Source organism: Rhyacophila brunnea, unplaced genomic scaffold, assembly GCF_057557595.1.
Source record: "Rhyacophila brunnea isolate RB1 unplaced genomic scaffold, BYU_Rbru_1.0 scaffold_7, whole genome shotgun sequence".
NCBI classification, from domain to species: Eukaryota; Metazoa; Arthropoda; class Insecta; order Trichoptera; family Rhyacophilidae; genus Rhyacophila; species Rhyacophila brunnea.
This window is the reverse complement of record NW_028233339.1, coordinates 28,873,799-28,891,185: the sequence shown is the minus strand read 5'-3', so window position 1 is coordinate 28,891,185 and position 17,387 is coordinate 28,873,799. Positions and strand designations below refer to the sequence as shown.

At 36.1% G+C, this 17,387-nt stretch overlaps 1 protein-coding gene across 1 annotated transcript; it reads right to left on the bottom strand.

Annotated features, from left to right (window-relative positions):
• Positions 1–224: 224 nt before the first annotated feature.
• LOC147064697 (protein-L-isoaspartate O-methyltransferase domain-containing protein 2-like) lies at positions 225–16,874 on the bottom strand. Its single transcript, XM_085957662.1, has 7 exons — positions 16,416–16,874; positions 11,476–11,708; positions 7,661–7,764; positions 6,897–7,050; positions 6,025–6,213; positions 4,750–5,322; positions 225–3,518 (listed from the first exon to the last, which is right to left on the bottom strand). Exons 1-7 carry the CDS (start codon positions 16,622–16,624, stop codon positions 3,241–3,243), a joined length of 1,740 nt encoding a protein of 579 aa, XP_085813788.1. The 5' UTR covers positions 16,625–16,874; the 3' UTR covers positions 225–3,240.
• Between the last annotated feature and the right edge of the window lie 513 nt (positions 16,875–17,387).

Below are 17,387 nucleotides of genomic sequence, written 5' to 3'. Positions count from 1 at the left end.
AGGAATCTTTCTTGATTTGTCCATGATTGTGCGTGATATCTTTGAGGACTCACCGTAATCTGAACAAAGACAACCAATGCAATATTTGTTTAATCTATAATTTGTTAAATTTATAATTTGTTATAAAATAATAATTTGTTTAATGCAATATTGTTTAATCAATTCATGATTTTTATCAATATATTATAAGTTAAGAGTAATTGTTTTCTTTTAGATCGTTGAGTTGAAGAGTTTGGCCACACTAGCTGCGAACTGCGAAATTACTGTTGGGTTTCTGTCATTTTGTGCTATTTACAATTTCGAAGTTTATATGTATATAAAAAATGAATCCAATACAAATTCTTTTTTGAAACAATATTATAACCTTTTCAGGTATAGTATGACTAGGTAGGTAGCAAATGACAGAAATGAAATATAATGTCCGCAATTCCGCTAAGGGTGTCTGCGCCCTAAAGATGAATTGATCGATTAGGCCTATTACATAGATAACTGATAAATTTATATATGTACATTTAAAATGACTATTATAGAGTTTTATTCCTCAATTTTAAAAGCATTGATTCATAATAATTTATATGAAACATTAGCAGTGACATAAAAATAGAACCAGGTGAAGAAGCTTAATGCAATACCGAAAAGAAAGAGCTAGATTTAAAAATGTTTTTGTAACACCATTTCTTGGATGATCTTCTCGAAATTACACAGTTAAATACACTACCCCGCCCCATGTTATTTTACATTCATGACACTTTCGAAACTTGGCAGGATGATTATATAATGAGATATCAATATAAAGCCAAATTATGATACTAGCAAACTTAATGTTATGTAGTAATAATTGTTTGTATAGGCCAGGGATGGCCAACCTTTTGCATACCATGCGCCAATTTTTTTCAGACGAGTTCAGATGCGCCATACAACTCGAGCACCTTTTCTACCTTCTTACGTTCACAGTTGGGGTTGGAAAATAGGGATAGGGGTACGATCTGCTTCGCTTAGGGGAGGAAAAGGAATAACTCAATCACGCAATTAAATTAATTAATTTTGCCAGTTCAAAAAACACACGTTTATTGGAGCACCAATCTACAATAGTCAGAAATGATCTCTTGGACGAGAGGGTGATCGCTGTCGTGGACCCCACTGATGGTGCTACAGCTGCCGGAGAGTCTCGATTGGTGAGTATAACTCTGAAGCACAGTAGTTGTTGGAGAGAGAGAGCTCTGAGCGGGATGGAGCACTGAGAGCTTTTGAGCGTTTGGATTTCGCTAGTCTTTCAATGTTTGGTGTTAAATTTGTTACTGAGAGCAGCAGAGAATTCTTCAAATTTGAATCAGTTATTCGCGACCTTGTTTCGCTTTTAATCAATTTCATGGATGAAAATGCTTGTTCACATCTGTATATCGATCCAAAGCGACATATATAACCTTTTGCAAATTTTCTTAGCTCTGGGAAATGTTCACAGGGTAATGAACGCCAGAAATTAGTTATGTCAGAAGCATTTTGATCTGGAAAAAGCTCATCAGATTGCATTTTCAATAATGAATTTGTTTTTATATCAATAAGTTCCATTTGTATGTTACTAGGCATCTGCATTACATTTTGTTCACTAAGTGAAAATGGGTTTATAATTACGAGAATGAAGAAAGAGTCTTTAGCAAAATCATAAAAACGACTTTCAAATGACCCTTGCAATATCTTGATTTTTTCAATATATTTGGTCAAATTGCAATTATCCGCAGCACATTCTTTCTGCTCTTTCAAGTGTGGAAATTGACTAAAATCCTCATTTTCTCTCGCTCTCGCAAAAACTTTGCTTCAAACTTCACGCCACGACGGCTCACTCAGAACTGACAGTCATACCGCGTCTCACTCACACTCTCTCTCATACACACACACACATACTGTTCACATCCTACAATAAAATTGTAAACTCTCAAAAAAATGGGACGAACTGATGAGTAAGAAGGCTGTATGACTTGAACTGAGAGCACTCAGGTGTTGAAAATATGAAGATGGATTCAGTTATAGCGCCTACTTCAAAAGAATAAGTAGGTGCAAAGATGCAATGCGCCACTTGTAATCATCCAATGAGCCACGGTTTGGCCACCACTGGTATAGGCATATGTATATATATGTAAAAGAACAAATAATTATAATAATGCAAACAAATATTTTTGATTCTTTTCTCGTGAGTAATGTCAATGAGATAAAATGAGTGAACACGGCTGATATTATATACATATTGTGATTTTGGTCTGTTTAATATTAGGATATTCATCATTGATTCTGCAATATTTGCATTGCACAAAACAATATTGTTTAGAGGACAAATTTAGTAAAAAATTGCTAAAGATGGTTAACTATAAATATATGTTTATTATAAATTTATCACCATCATATTGAATAATAATTTTCAATTGAAAGAATGAAAATAAGCAATTTTGTTCAAGGTTTATATCTTTATAAGCACATAACATATATGACAGATAAAAAATTCACAAAGTTTCAATGTGGGCAGGTGTTCTGTAATATGAAGTCAAAGATAACGATGGAGAGAAACAGCAAAAACACAACTATGTCTGACTCCAGTTGTAATCGTTTTGTGAGAGTGCCATTATTTCTCACACAGCATTCGCTCTTCTCATGCAGATATTTAACTGTAGTGACGATTTTGGGAGGGGCCCCTTATGCATTCGGCACTGTCGAAAGTCTTCTCGTAATCTACGAAGCAACGGGCTGATAAGACTGTTCAGTTTGCAGTTCTGCTGCTTCGCAAAGAGAGTTTTGCTCTGGGTCTCACAGTTGTACACAATCAATCAAATGCTACTCGCCCAACGTTTGCATTGTGATAACTATTTGTTGAGTTTCAAGAGCATGTGCCTGCGGCAGATAGTAATAAGAAATTACATTCTTAAATACAGATATAGCCTATCTAGAAATGCATGCAAGTGAAAACCTGCAAAAGATGCAGGTGCAAAAACAAGTATCTATTGCAGAATCAACGATGATGTACATATGGGTCGAATAGTCATAGACAAAATCATGACCTTACTATTTAATGTCTAAATATGCAATATTGTCATAAATATGTAGCATTGCAATAATAGCTTTTAATCATAATTTATAATGGTACAATTACTGTTGCACACAACAATTTGGCTTTATAGGGACTGATATGCCATCTGTAGCACAAGTGGAGATTGCAAATCAAGGATGTGCCGGCATACCGCAGTCAGATGATCAAATATGTCGGCCCATATTCACGAAGACTTTCAACGGAGGAGGGAGCGGCAGCTTTCGAACCTTCTCTGCGAGATATTTAGCTAGCAACTCTCGCTGGATATCGTATGGATTGCCAGGGGGAGGGCTCTTTCTCTTCATTCTTTTGACCTTGTTCGACTCGTCGTTGCTGGATCCGCTTTCAGGAGACGAATCACTGAGATTTTCGCGGCCGGTAGCTCCTTCTGAATAATGTCTTTTTCTCAAACGCCTCGTTCGTCTAGACTTTGAACCGGTATCTGATTGACAAAAAACATTACGAAATAATTAATTTAATTTCAAGTTACAAGTGTCTAAAATTTGTTGTACAGTTGCAAAGAAGATGTATGTACATAATTAGAGTAATGCTGCGATTACATTATGATCACATCACAAGCTGGCACACGCTGGTACGGCGACAAATTTAGTCAATGGTTTCATCATTCCGCAGAATATTTTGAATGATCACTATCTCTATAAATTCAACCATGGAAAGTGCCAACTCTAATTTATTGGTATTTTGAATTATTATTCATCATTCATGGTAATTTCAACTAATTTTAACAGTTTCCATAGATAATATTTTGAACAGAACCCAACTGGCAGACTGTAGATAATAGACGTAAATACCAGATAATAATTTAATAGAAAATCCAAGGAGAAAAAAATTAAAAACAAAGAGTGCGCATTTTGACGAGAGTCGAAAATGTGTAGGCATGCAGACCATAATAAAAAACGTTCATCGAGTCATGCGGTTGCCGATGTAGCGTGGTACGTGTGAGGTGACTTCATTGTTGTTCTGGCGATTTCGGCAGACTTTGCTTACTGACAATTTCGTTTAAAGGTTCGAAATGTGCATGGGGATGGGAGCATCAGTCTGTTTAAATACCAACAAAAACTACATAACTCACTTTTTTCCTATAGCGGCAGCTTACTGTGACAACACATAACATGATGATAATATATTTGACGCATTAAAGACAAATTCAATATCAAGACTTTCGATATGATAGCGGTATTGATAGAATACTGATACCAGCTGTCGATAGTTGCTTTCGCTTTCATCTCTTGTGACCTCATCATCATGTTGGCTGTAGGCTCATTTGATGATGATAATTTTATTGCGATACTTTCAAGTCCCACATATCACAGGCTGTTACATAGGTTGTGTTTACACACTTTCAAAATACAATGTGTGAATAATAGCCGCATCTGCCCGCGACCCACAGTATCAGTAACAAGTAAATTATCATCTTCGCTCTTAAGCGGAGCATATAAGCCTGCACGGAATGGGGGTTATGTTAAGACAATTTTTAAAAGGAATAGATGTCAGCCATTAACATAACTCATTGGGTCCTTGTTCTGGATCTTGAAAAACGACAAACATTTTTTCCAGATAGGGGGGATTCTACTCTGCCTTACCGACTTCCCCACAGTGGGGCATGGCTTCAGAGATACGTTTTACATGCAATATAAAATTTGTATACACACCTGGCCTCTCAGAAGACTGTTTCAGTTCACTGTCACCCATATATTCTTCGCTAGAATTGGTGTTCATACGGTCAGAGACGGATGTGTCAGGAGACAGGCTATTATATTCAGCAAAAGTACCAGTGGCCTCGTCTTCCACGATACCGCTGTCAAGCTTTTTCCTACAGTTTGCATTTTTACCGGCGGTTGTGGAGTTTTCAGTACTATTGGTATTCACATTATTGCTACTGGTAGTAGCAACATCTACGGGATTACTTTCCACGGCAGATTGAACTTCCGAAGGGGCTTCTGCTACGGTAGGATTGTTTGAATTCAAAGGCATCGCTAATTGGGCGTCATCGGACGAAATGGAGATCGAATCGTAAACGCGTAAATTTGCGAATTCTGACGATTGACTGTTTTCGCTGAGATGTGAGTCGGTATGCTCATCTGTAAAGGTGTCATTGGAGTTATCGGAGAGACCTTCCATTTCTCTTCCATCTCTGTTATCGCCCATGCGTAGCACTAAATTCAAAAGTGCGTTCATCTCACGTGATCCCGTCTCATTATCCAAGTTGTGAAGCTCGTTAAAATCTAAAATAAAAGTAATGCGCAAATAAACACGGATCAATAAATAGATTCAGCCTCTGAATGAGCCGATTTTATTGATGCCACCATCGCATCCGAACATTGGTTAATTGATGGTGCCATCGCCATCTGGCTTTCCGACGGGGTAACTGAATCGAGACAATCGTATCGTTGTCGCAAGATTATCTGTCAGACGGGCATAATAAATTATTGGTGGGAGTAGGTAATATAATCGTAGCCATAATTACAGAGCACGAAGTTATTAGTGTTTTTAGAACTCTGAACTTCCATAAGCTTCTGGGATAATATTATTTCTTATTAGTATTATTGCAATAGTAATGCCAGAAACCAGGCATCAGTGATCATATTGATACTGCATATTATGCATTAAGAGTTGCCGACTATTTTTCAGCAAATCCCAGGACATTTTTCAAACACAAAAATAAATGCATATTTTGCGTTAGACTTTCTCGTCTACTTGCTGTATCATATCATAACATAGGTCATTTAAGCACTCTATTCATCTGTGCGGCGCTCAGTCGGCGGCTCTGAATTGTCCCATTCCCGTTATAAACAGTATTATTATAAATGATATTAATTTCAACACAAAAATTAATAATTTGTCTCTGCTTAACCATTGAACTGCCATAAGTGTGATGGCACACTCTATAGGACTTGTGACTGCAAGGCCATGGCTAATATAATTACCAAAGAGTCCTCCTTCATTGATCGGGATACAAATTCTTCTAGTCTCGCCTATTTTTCGCCGGTACTTTAATTTCTTCGGCTTCAAAGGCATCCGACGTAAATTAGGATTTTCATCTAGCACCGCGTCACGCAGCACATTACGAATTAATGTTCGACAAAGGATTTGAAGAGGTGCAGGGGCAATGTCAGCTGCAAAAGATACAAAAGCATACTGTTAATAGTTTGGTCCATCCATCCGGAGGGAGCTTTTCATCGTCCTCCATGATCATTAAGATGACCAAATGCAACGAGTTTTTCCAGATTGTCATCTCCAAAGAGGAAAATATTAGATAGTCCAGTGAAGACAAGCCGAGGAGAGTCATGTCTTGAATCTGGAGTTCGTCGGTTTAATTGGCCATCTACGAAACTTCAAGTGTCACATTTCAAAAGTGTCTAGCCTTTGCTTTTTCCTTGCTAAGGCATATACGTATACTATATGTATATACACATTGAGAAGATAAGTGTACGGCCTGAGTGGACAGCGTTCGGCGGGGCGTGAGCGGCGTGCGCAACTCAAACGTATAACTGTCTACGAACGAGTTGAACTAAAGACATTGTCTACTAACATTTCATACACAGTTATACATTTGAGATGCGCACGCCGTTCACGCTCCGCTGAACGCTGTCCACTCAATTCATACACTAAGAGATTTTATTAGATGCATTTCAGTCGTTCTGCTAATAATTTTGCTCTTTCAAATTTTGGTGCAGTTTTGAAACAACATTTTTTGTTATATTTATATGCAATGTGAAGAATTATTGTTTTAATGATCAAGATAAAATTTTGTTTGTGGTTAGAAAACAATAAATTAGTAAAATTTCAGGATACTTACGGACGGGAACAATTTGCTTTTCTTCTAGACTGCTCGGTAATTGAAGCATGGAATACGAGACCGATTGTATTTTTTTTGTCGCCCATTCCGTATCCGACAATCTCTTGATTTGCAAGAGCTTACCTTCCAATGGTATGACGAGATAACCGCCGATCTATAACAGGAACAACAGGTAGAAGACGGTGTAATATCTAATTATATTTCATTGGAGCAAAATTAACCAAGCAATCGTTGGAAAGTTCGACATTATTCAAAACAAAATTATTACTAAGAAACTATACTTAAGTATATGTTTCAGAGTCGGTGAATAAATAGTGTGAAGTTGACGAAAAATTACTTTGGTTGACAGGAATAGTATATTTTCGTCAACCCAAGAAGTACAACTTGAATAATAAGGAGAATAATTACTAAATACAATAAATAAATAAAATACAATAACGGCAATTATGTACTAAGATTTTGTAAGCGGGCTGGCTGTTCTAATAAATAAAATTCTTTTCTCATTGTGTAAAATATCACAATTTCACTGTTGCTTTTTATCATAGAGATAAGCTTGAAAATAGAAAAAAATAATATATAGTTATTAATAATGATTTTTTAATTTAACACTTCTCAACTACTCGATCTCACTACAATCTTTTGCTAACATAGTTTTATATTATGTGGGTGAAGTGAAAAAGAATTTTTTGGGCACAGTTTCATTTGTTTCCTCCAATCCCGGGATTTAAACTTCCATCAAGACATGTGTTTAAATGAATAAGTACCTTAATTAAGTTTTTAAGATAGTCTTCATAACCCTCTCCACATCCCGCACCACAATAGACTCGATCGTATTGCCGAATTGTTGGCGGAAAGCAAAGGCCATTTCCTAAAAAGATAAAATCACTTAAATGCTTCCACCACTAGTCAATGAGTACGCATAATCTGGTAAGATTTCAGATTATAAAACCAGACCAATTAGCAAACTAATATTACGAGTTTGCAACAAATCAACATAATATTCATTTACTATTTATAAATTAACAAGGCAGAGAAAACTGCAATGTTGTTATTGTACAGTTACAATAATTTTTACCTAGTGGTGCTTGTAGAGATTTTGTATTACTATGAAGACAATCAAAATTTTCTTTTAGGTACTTATATTATGACGTGTAAGTGCTTGACTACCACAATGAATAAATATAGATCACTTGTACACACATCTTGGAGGTGAGTACTAATCACAATATTATAATTATGTCATTATTATACACTGTACCTACTTTGGATAGCAACATTAACATTTATATTCTTTGAATCTGAAATGATATTGTATTATAGCGGATACATAATTTTTTACATAATTTGTTATCGTAAATATTAATTAATTCAATCAAATTAAAGACTTATTAAATTGTAACTATCTTCATTATTGACCTAAATGTGTAAGTGTGTGTATTCGACCTAGCACAGACACATACGAGGGTAGTCCCAGAAATACCCGACCTAACAAAGTAAACACAAAAAATTTGAGAAGAAATATTTTTTTTTCTCTACGTAGTCTCCTTTTAGGTCGGTACACTTTTCCCAGCAATGTTCAATAGCTTTGATACTCTCTTTATAGTGAGAATCGTCAAACTCCTCAAAATAGCCATCAACCGCAGACTCCACCTCTGCATTGTTGGCAAATCTTTTACCACCGACCCATTTTTTCAAGTTTGGAAACAGAAAATAATCCGAGGGGGTTAAATCTGGTGAATAGGGTGCGTGAGGAAGCAATTCAAACTTTAATTCATTGATTTTGGCCATCGCGATAACGGATGTGTGAACTAATGAAATGTCCTGATGAAACGAAACTTTCTTTTTCGCAAAATGCGGTTATTTTTTCTTGATTTCATCAGTCAAACGCTGCAACAAGTTTCCTTTCTGAAGATAATCAATGAAAATAACCTCACACACATCCCAAAAAACTGACGCCATGACCTTGCCTGCAGATGGAACTGTCTTCGCCTTCTTTGGAGCCGATTCTCCCCTTTCAGTCGATTTTTTTACTGTTCTTTCATCTCAGGTGTGAAGTGATGGACCCATGTTTCATCCTTGGTTATGAATAGACGCAAAAACTCTGCTTTATTGCTGTGAAACTTCGCCAAACATTCGATTGAAATATCCTAATGATGCTGTTTTTGTTCCATTGTGAGTAATCGCGGCACCCACCTTGCGCACAGCCTTCTCATGTCCAAATTTTCAGTCAATGTGTGATGTACAGCACTTTTTATAATGCCTATCATGTCTGCTAGCTCACGCAATATCAGTCGACGTTCATCCAATACCATTTTGTGGATTTTCGTCACCATTTCTGGCGTGGTCACCTTATTTGGTCGACCACTGCGATGTTCGTCTTGGCAGCTCGTACAGCCTCGTTTAAACTCAGCCACCCAATATGTTACTGTTGTAAACAAATGAGCAGACACCCCCAGAGTAGAATCTAGCGCCGCTTTGATATTGGTTGGACTGAAGCCTTTCAAATGAAAGTATTGTATCACATAACTATGACCAATTTTTTCCATGTTTACAAATTCACTGGGAGCATTCACTGTTGATGGCTGACAGATAATTACTGAACAACGTAGCGTCGTCAAACTTCAAACTTAGACTTAATAAGGTTGGTACTTTCTATCATGGTCATTATTTTCAAACAACTGCTATCTATACGTCAGGTCGGGTACTTTTGTGATTACCGGTATATATAGACTGCAAAGGGTTGCTGAGCGTAACCCATGGGTACGTGTATGGTGAGATCAGTGGGCAGAGGAAGCAGCGAGTTTCAGATCTAACTACCGTCACACATCTATGATGCCGCACGTGTGAATATGTTGTGTCCATATAATTAGTATGAGAAATGTAGTTTGCAGCATGTCACCGCCACAGGCGGTTTGTGTCTGCATGTGGCCTTCATGTTGTGTTGGCAATTACTTGGTAGAATTCCTTTATAAAAAAGAACTATATCCAGTTTTATATAAAACCATACAATATGAACAGTGAGAAATAGCTTATCGGCTCAAAAACAGATTTCTAGAACTTCATTGTATGTAACTACATATTGAAGTGTTGTTGAAGGAATTATATTTAAAGGGTATGTGAGTTCTTGTTGTAGGTGCACATAAATCTAATAATCAATCTTGTTTTGGTAACAAATTTTATGATTAAAAACAAAATCTAACACGTTTATAGCACATACTATTAGTAATTAATTTTCATAGTATATATGTATAATATTATATTTTTACGCCAAATAAGCCAAAAATACTATAATTTTGAAAACGAGAAATCTTTCTATCAATATAAGCATTATAAAAAAATGCTTACCGTGATAAATTGAAAACTATTTGACGTACAAGTGTAGAGTACAAGCGGTGCGTAACACGCTTTCAACCTAAAGCATGCCCAAAACCACTCAATGTTAAAACCAAAATTAAAATATTTAAGTGGAGTGGGAGATGAAGTGATCAAAAGTAGACATAGATCATATTTTTAGTAGAGTTTGTTTTATATCAATATTAAAAAAGTAAGTATTGGATAATATTTGTGCAATTTATTCCACTACAAATATTAAACAATTTGAGAAATACCTAATAATAATAAATAAACATAGTAAAAAATTGTCAAATTAGAAGATAATCTAAATCTAAAAGTTACCTACCTGATCAATAATCATATTATGATAATGTTATCAGTATTTTATCTTTATTCCCAATATAATGTGAACGTTTTTAACAGAAAAATATTTTAGGTTAACAACACCGTAGTATATTTGGGCTAATTACGGTAAATGTATACGTGCAATAAAAAGTATCACCTTGCAATTTTTTTGCAATAAAAATACCAGTGTCTATACCTATATCCAAAACTAACCAATAAACACGTCACACGGCGACAAAAGTTTAATGCAAACAAAAAAAGCCATGACCCTGAAGGTAAAATCCTGACGGAAACAAAATTAAGAAAATGTATTTAATCTGTCAAAAGCTCAAATGGATATTATTTCATTACCAAGTGGAAAGCTCATCAAAGGATGTACGAAAAAATATCTAAATAACTAGTAAATTTTCAGGGTCAATTTGGCACCTAAGCCCATATCATTTTTTCACCACTACCAAGGTATATTATAATATAACCAATGTATAAGTATTATATCCACAATTATTAATAATTATTAATGAAGTCATCCAAATGGCCAGGATGTCTTCTAAAATCTTCCAATCTTTTTCATCCTCTACAAAATGGTCCAATTATTTTAAGGAAACACCACAATATACTTATAAAATGCAAATGACAGCAAAGGTATTTCCAATTGGTGTGCTCATTTGTTATCAACTTCAAAATAATGTTTTAAAAATTGAAACTGCGCAGAAAACCCGTGCGCATTTCAGGCTTAAATAAGTTAAGTCTTAAGAATTATTCCCACTACCTGTAATAGAATTCATAATAACTCCCAATAAAATTGTTCATATCCAATTATGTTTGTTACTGCTTTCAGACATTTGTTATGTCCTTCAAACTTATATTTAGATAACTGCCTATTTGTAAACAAATTTCTTACCAACAAAAAAGTGCGGTACACAAAAATCAAACTCGTCTACGGCGAGAGAGTTGAGAATAAATTGCTGCAACTTCAAGTTGGCATAGTCCACATTGCTCGAATGGACTTCAATTCCGTGATTAATGCCACGGGTGCCGAGAATCAGTCCCGCCAGTGTGCTGAGGTAGCCAGTGCCCGAGCCCAAGTTTAAGAAGCTCAGTCCTGCTTTTAGTTCTAACCCTTCCATTACATCACTGAAAAAAATATGGATGTTATAGATAATTTCATATTAACACTGTTAAGGTGACGCATCAGTGAAACGCCAAATAATTTTCAACTGTACGCGCGACGAAATTTTGGACTCGCTGCCATTCAGTGAGAGAATGTTGACCCAGGAACACGTCACTTTGCTGCGTGATGGCGATGGGTCAATTAATTCTAAAATCGTGTAAAGATGACTAAAAACGTTACCCATTTACTTTAAAAAGAAAACATGTCAATGAATATATTATTATTGTTACTAATAGAATAATAAACAGAACATAAAATGGACGTATGTTGGATTTATATGACAAATAATATTTCGTTTGACAGGCGTCATTTTCACCCGCCACCCGCAATCCGCGCATCGCCTAGCAACGATCATTTTAGACCGTGCCTCAACTAATGCATGGCCTTAATACTAATGGTGCTTCAGGTGCTTTGGTTTTGACTGAGTACAATCGTGAGTCCCAGACACTCCGCATTGAATTGAATGTTGCTCCGGCCATTCCCATTCGGATAGCGAGCTCTCTCTGCAAAATACCATCTCCCGTGATGTGTAACACCCCCAGGTATTTGAAGCTGTTGACACTCTCGATGTTTTGCCCCTTGCTAATCAAAGGGAAATCTGGATCAGGACAGGTGCTATTGCATAAAACATATGTTTTATTCGTGTTAATTTTCAAACCAACACGAGACGAGTTGTCATGCAACCTGTCGATTGTCTCTTGAATGCCGTTGATTGAGTTGTCAAATAGGACAGCGTCATCAGCGTATTCCAGGTCGCATAGCTTCACGGTGGGGGTAACAGATATGCCTCGGCCAGGTGGTATTGACTTCCGTAGTATGAAGTGAAAGAGGATGAAGAGAAACGGAGTAAGGACACAACCATGTCTGACTCTTGTTGTGACCCCGAACCATTCCGTGGCAGTGTCATCAATTCTGACACAGCATTCGCCATTCTCATGTAGGCATTTGATTATGGCAATGATCTTGGAGGGGGGATCTCGTATGCACCCAGTATTCTCCAGAGGGAGGGGCGGTGTGGATTGCTGAAAGCTGTTCACGGAGAAGACATCGAAGGTTGTGGATTTGGTCAGCACACGTACGTCCAGGTAGAAACCCGGCCTGGTTTTTAATGAGGATGTGCATTATCGGGTCCCTTATTTTCATATAGAGAATGTTTGCCAAATTCTTTCCCGGAACACAGCAATAGCATAATGCCTCGGTAATTGTCGCAGCTAAGAGGGTCACTTTTTTTGTGAAGTGCGATGATTTCACCGTTCACCCAGCCCCTTGGACAGCGCTCTTCTTCCCACACCTTTGTCATCAGATGAAATACAGGGTGCAGGATTGCTCTCAAGCTGTACTTGAGGAATTCAGGATGTATGCTCTCTCCCCCGGTGCCTTTTGTTCTTGAACCTTTTCACAGCCGATTTTATCTTGGCGTGCATTGGCGGGCAATCGGAAATGTCGGTCGCTCGGGAGATATCCAAAAGTTGCAACAATATAATGATTAGGTAAAGTGGCCGGATAGCAGCGGTGTGGTAGTGATATGAAGTGAAAAAGAGAGGAAAGCGCCTACATTCAACTGTTGTCTATCACAGTTGTATACAATGAGTTTTCAGTCAGGTGTGATACTGAGATACGTGTCTGAAGGCTATGACTGAATATTCATAGAATCGAAATGGTTGGGTAGGGGGGTGTGCGGCTATCATATCATAAGAAAAAGTATTAACACTTGATACTGTTATCAGTCAAAAAATATTAATACTTGTAAGTATCGGTATCAAATGATCCCCGTCCTCGAGGGATTTATTTCTAAAAAAAAACAGTGTCGCCATCGAAAGAAAATATCGATACCACAAAGTATCCATACTTTTTTGATGGCTCTAGGCATGCTTCAGATCCAGCGGTTGTCTATTTCGTTAATTCGAATAAATAATTCAAATCAAATTATTACGTATACATGTCTACTTTTTATGTCCCGCATTTATACGTATCAATGTAATATCAATAATAATGCATAAGTAGGTGGATATTCCATTTTCTCTTTTAGACATAGTATTGTGAAAAGGCTTATAATTGTAAATGCACAAACATAGTATTATGTCGATAGAATATAACATTATGTCTTATTGGTTGATTGTTAATTATTGTGTAGTACTATTAAACTTTTGAAAAGATTTGGGGTATCTTTTGGAGCCAAGTCTGAACAATCTGTAGATAGAAAAGATCTGTCATTATGCCTTACATTTTTTCATCCTAGTATTCAGCGTGTCATCGATTATATAAAATATAAAAGTGAGAACATAAAAGGATACCTATTAGTGTAAACGCTGTAGTTTGTAATTCAGAATAAAGCCATATTTTAGTACACTAGTTATCCGTGGTTAGATTGTGTTTAAAAATATTTTGTTCGTCAATATATGTATGTGTTACGCCGAATGTGCGAAATTGAATATTACATGAAATGGGCAAAATTTTGCCTAAATCATGAAAAATGCAAGCCCGTTGCCTTATTCATGAATAAGACAAAATATCTGGAGTGCGTGAAATCGGCAGTAATTTTTCTGCCTACTTCATGTCTTGGACAAATTAGATAGTAGCGCTACGGTGGTATTTTTTGCAACTAAACTAAATGTATCAAATGCTCATAGATTGGTCAAAATGTACATTTATATTATCTATGGTCAAAATAGATGATCGCGCTCCGTGGTGTTTTTTGCAACTAAACAAATGTGTCAAATGTCATTGATTTGAATGACGTTCATATCCATTTACTATGCGCAAAAAAATTCTAGAACTATAATATGATAACGGAAGAATTTTATTGAAAAGTATTTTCGCGATTTGATTCGTGCTTGGGTATCAATTGTGCAATGGTCGATTGAATGTTTGTAATAGTTTGTTGACACTTGATAGCTAACCTCAAAATGGACATTCAGTTGAATAATTTAATTCAGAATTACAAAACCTAACCTAACCTAATAATAATAATATTATATTATGTCCAATTATAACTAATAAAACCATCCGTATTAAATTTACTTTTTCTTCTGTCATGTTGACAGTTCAAGAATTCCATACCGTGGCGAATTCATGTACTCGGCAGAAAAATTACCTAATTCATGAATAAGGCAACAGGCTTGACTATTACATGAATTAGCCAAAATTTTGCCCATTTCATGTAATAGTCAATTTCGCACATTCGGTGTAACATATGTACCTACCTATCAATACTACTTGTTGTATAAATGGTACGTTTACATCTGACACTTATACCGTTATACTTATTTTATGTGTCGGACATAAAATTTCATTTACTGTTTACACCTGCATGGATCTGACATAAAATTCTGGTATACTTCTCGTTGAAATAAAGTCTCGACACTTTATTCAATGGCAACATTGGAATAAATATATGCGGTGTTTACATATGATATTGTAATTTATTCGGACACTTATTTTGTATACTTCTCAAAAACGTTATGTCAGTTGTCAATATGGGAATGTTAAAAAAGAAAGCAGCGAGTGTTATTATTTTAAGTCTTTTGGCAACAAAAAGGAGGAAAAAATGGTCTAGATGGGTGCGGGAATGGATTCAGCGACGAGAAGAACTAGGTGCCTTCCGTTTAATGTCAGAGTTTAAAATCGAAGATCCAACTCAATTTGTGAACTTTAGTTTGCAAGATTGGACCTTTTGCCAAAAAACAAGACACACAATTCAGAAATGCGTAGAAGAACGATTAACAGTAACATTGCGATATCTAGCACTTGATCGTCATTGCATATTCAATATAATATTATCGTACCTAATACGAGTGCAGGTGTGGGCCAAAATGAATTAGGTAATACCATTTGAAGCGCATTTTCTCTTCACAGAGTGCATCAGAATTAATCGTATGTGCCGAGAACAAGCGATATTTTATTTTCGAACAAAATCCATAGAACACGGCACATCCGATTTATTTCTCATTGTCTATGATTTTTGACAGATCGCTACACAGTACATTTATTAACGTAAACGTTGGGCATACATTCATGGTGTACCTATGATTATTGATTGTCCGTTGTTTTAGAAATATACATATGCAATTCACTAGGTACCTGTCAAACTACGAATATTGTGTCAGGTACTTGACATAAAAGTAGACGGTGGTCCAACTTCGGTGATATATCGCTCCAAGTTCGAACTTGTCGAATACGCGGTGTTTACATTTGCGTATATAAGTAGATTGAATAAGTGGTAGGTGAGAGTCGACACACGCAAAATAAGTGGCAGATACAAATATACTTACTGTTTACACTTAAGTGAATATGGTGTCATACATAAATATGACGATATTAGTGTCAAATGTAAACGTACCATTAGGTACCTAGGTAACATAGTTTTTGATAGATAAGATTTTTATTACGCACGAATGAAGAAGCCGTAAGAACGCTCTTCTGGCTGGAAAAATATACAGCCCAACCAAATATAGCAGTGTGTGGAGTGTCAATATGTTATCCATAAGTCAACAAAGAGCCTAGTTCTAGTACATGATAAGCAATAATAAGAAAGCGAGCAGGTCTGCAGAGAGATGGATGTTTATTTTATCTATATGGTAGATGGAGGAAGAGTAGAGTATTTATGGAGGTAGTGGGTAATTCTGTCTGATTAATTGGTATGTTTACTCTTTTTAATAAAAGTAGGTAACCTGTAAACACACGGAGCTGACAGATGTAGTTTTTCATAACGCCAGGCATGATCTTTATATGCACTCTTCCTATGATTCGGTAATATATAATCAGCTCTATCGACAGCTCTGAAGACTTTTTCAACGAGATCAGTCTTGATGTATCGACAATCAACCAAATTGTCTATCAAGTCGTTATTATCGCGACCGTCACTGACTGCGCCACCCATTTTATTTGTTTTCTTTTGCGATTGCTTTCAAAACATTCAATATTTTGGAGATAATATGATAATCTCTCCTCAAATATAGACTTTGTATCACAAGAGCGAACACGGAACAGGTTAGCAATCACAGTAACACAGATGACATAAATAGTTCGTAAATAGAATTGTCTCAAACGACACAAAATAGAAATGAAGATTGAAACAATCGAGATTTCTTCAAAGTAAGCACGTACACACATCTACCTATTTTAGTTGTGCGCGGTGCTGCCACATATTCAGTGTTGCCATCTTTTCAAAGTGGAATTATAGTACAGAGCCTCAAAAATTATAGTATTTGGAGGAAAAATATAGTACGTGTTGTCATATTCTGTTGAAAATGTATGGGTTTTTTGTTTCTCAGAAAAAAAAATAACGAAGAATTTGAGAAACTCCGAGATCCCTTTTAATGTAGGAACCTCTTCCGACCAAAAATGCTTACCGAATAAATCAAGAAATATCATTTTAAACTAAAGTCAAGGGATTTTTTTACGTTTTTCGGGCAAGTTCTCCAAATCTTCTTACATTGCGAAATTATTGTACTTTGTACCAATTTATCGAACGGAAATATCGAAACTTGAGTACTTTTTACATATTTTTTTCGATATCCAAAATTATTTGGGCGTACTATACTATACCTTTTTTATATCGTACATAGTACGCGGACCAAAATTATAGTACAAATATTATAATTATATTACGGTTGGCAACACTGCATCTATTTGGTCATCAA

Excerpts from the sequence above, each read along its gene's own strand:
- LOC147064697 (XM_085957662.1), bottom strand. The coding sequence starts at position 16,624 with ATGGGTGGCGCAGTCAGTGACGGTCGCGATAATAACGACTTGATAGAC. Across the intron at positions 7,765-11,475 it reads TGTACCGCACTTTTTTGTTG|GAAATGGCCTTTGCTTTCCG; the intron begins GTAAGAAATTTG and ends TTATCTTTTTAG. Across the intron at positions 6,214-6,896 it reads AAAGCAAATTGTTCCCGTCC|CTGACATTGCCCCTGCACCT; the intron begins GTAAGTATCCTG and ends TATCTTTTGCAG.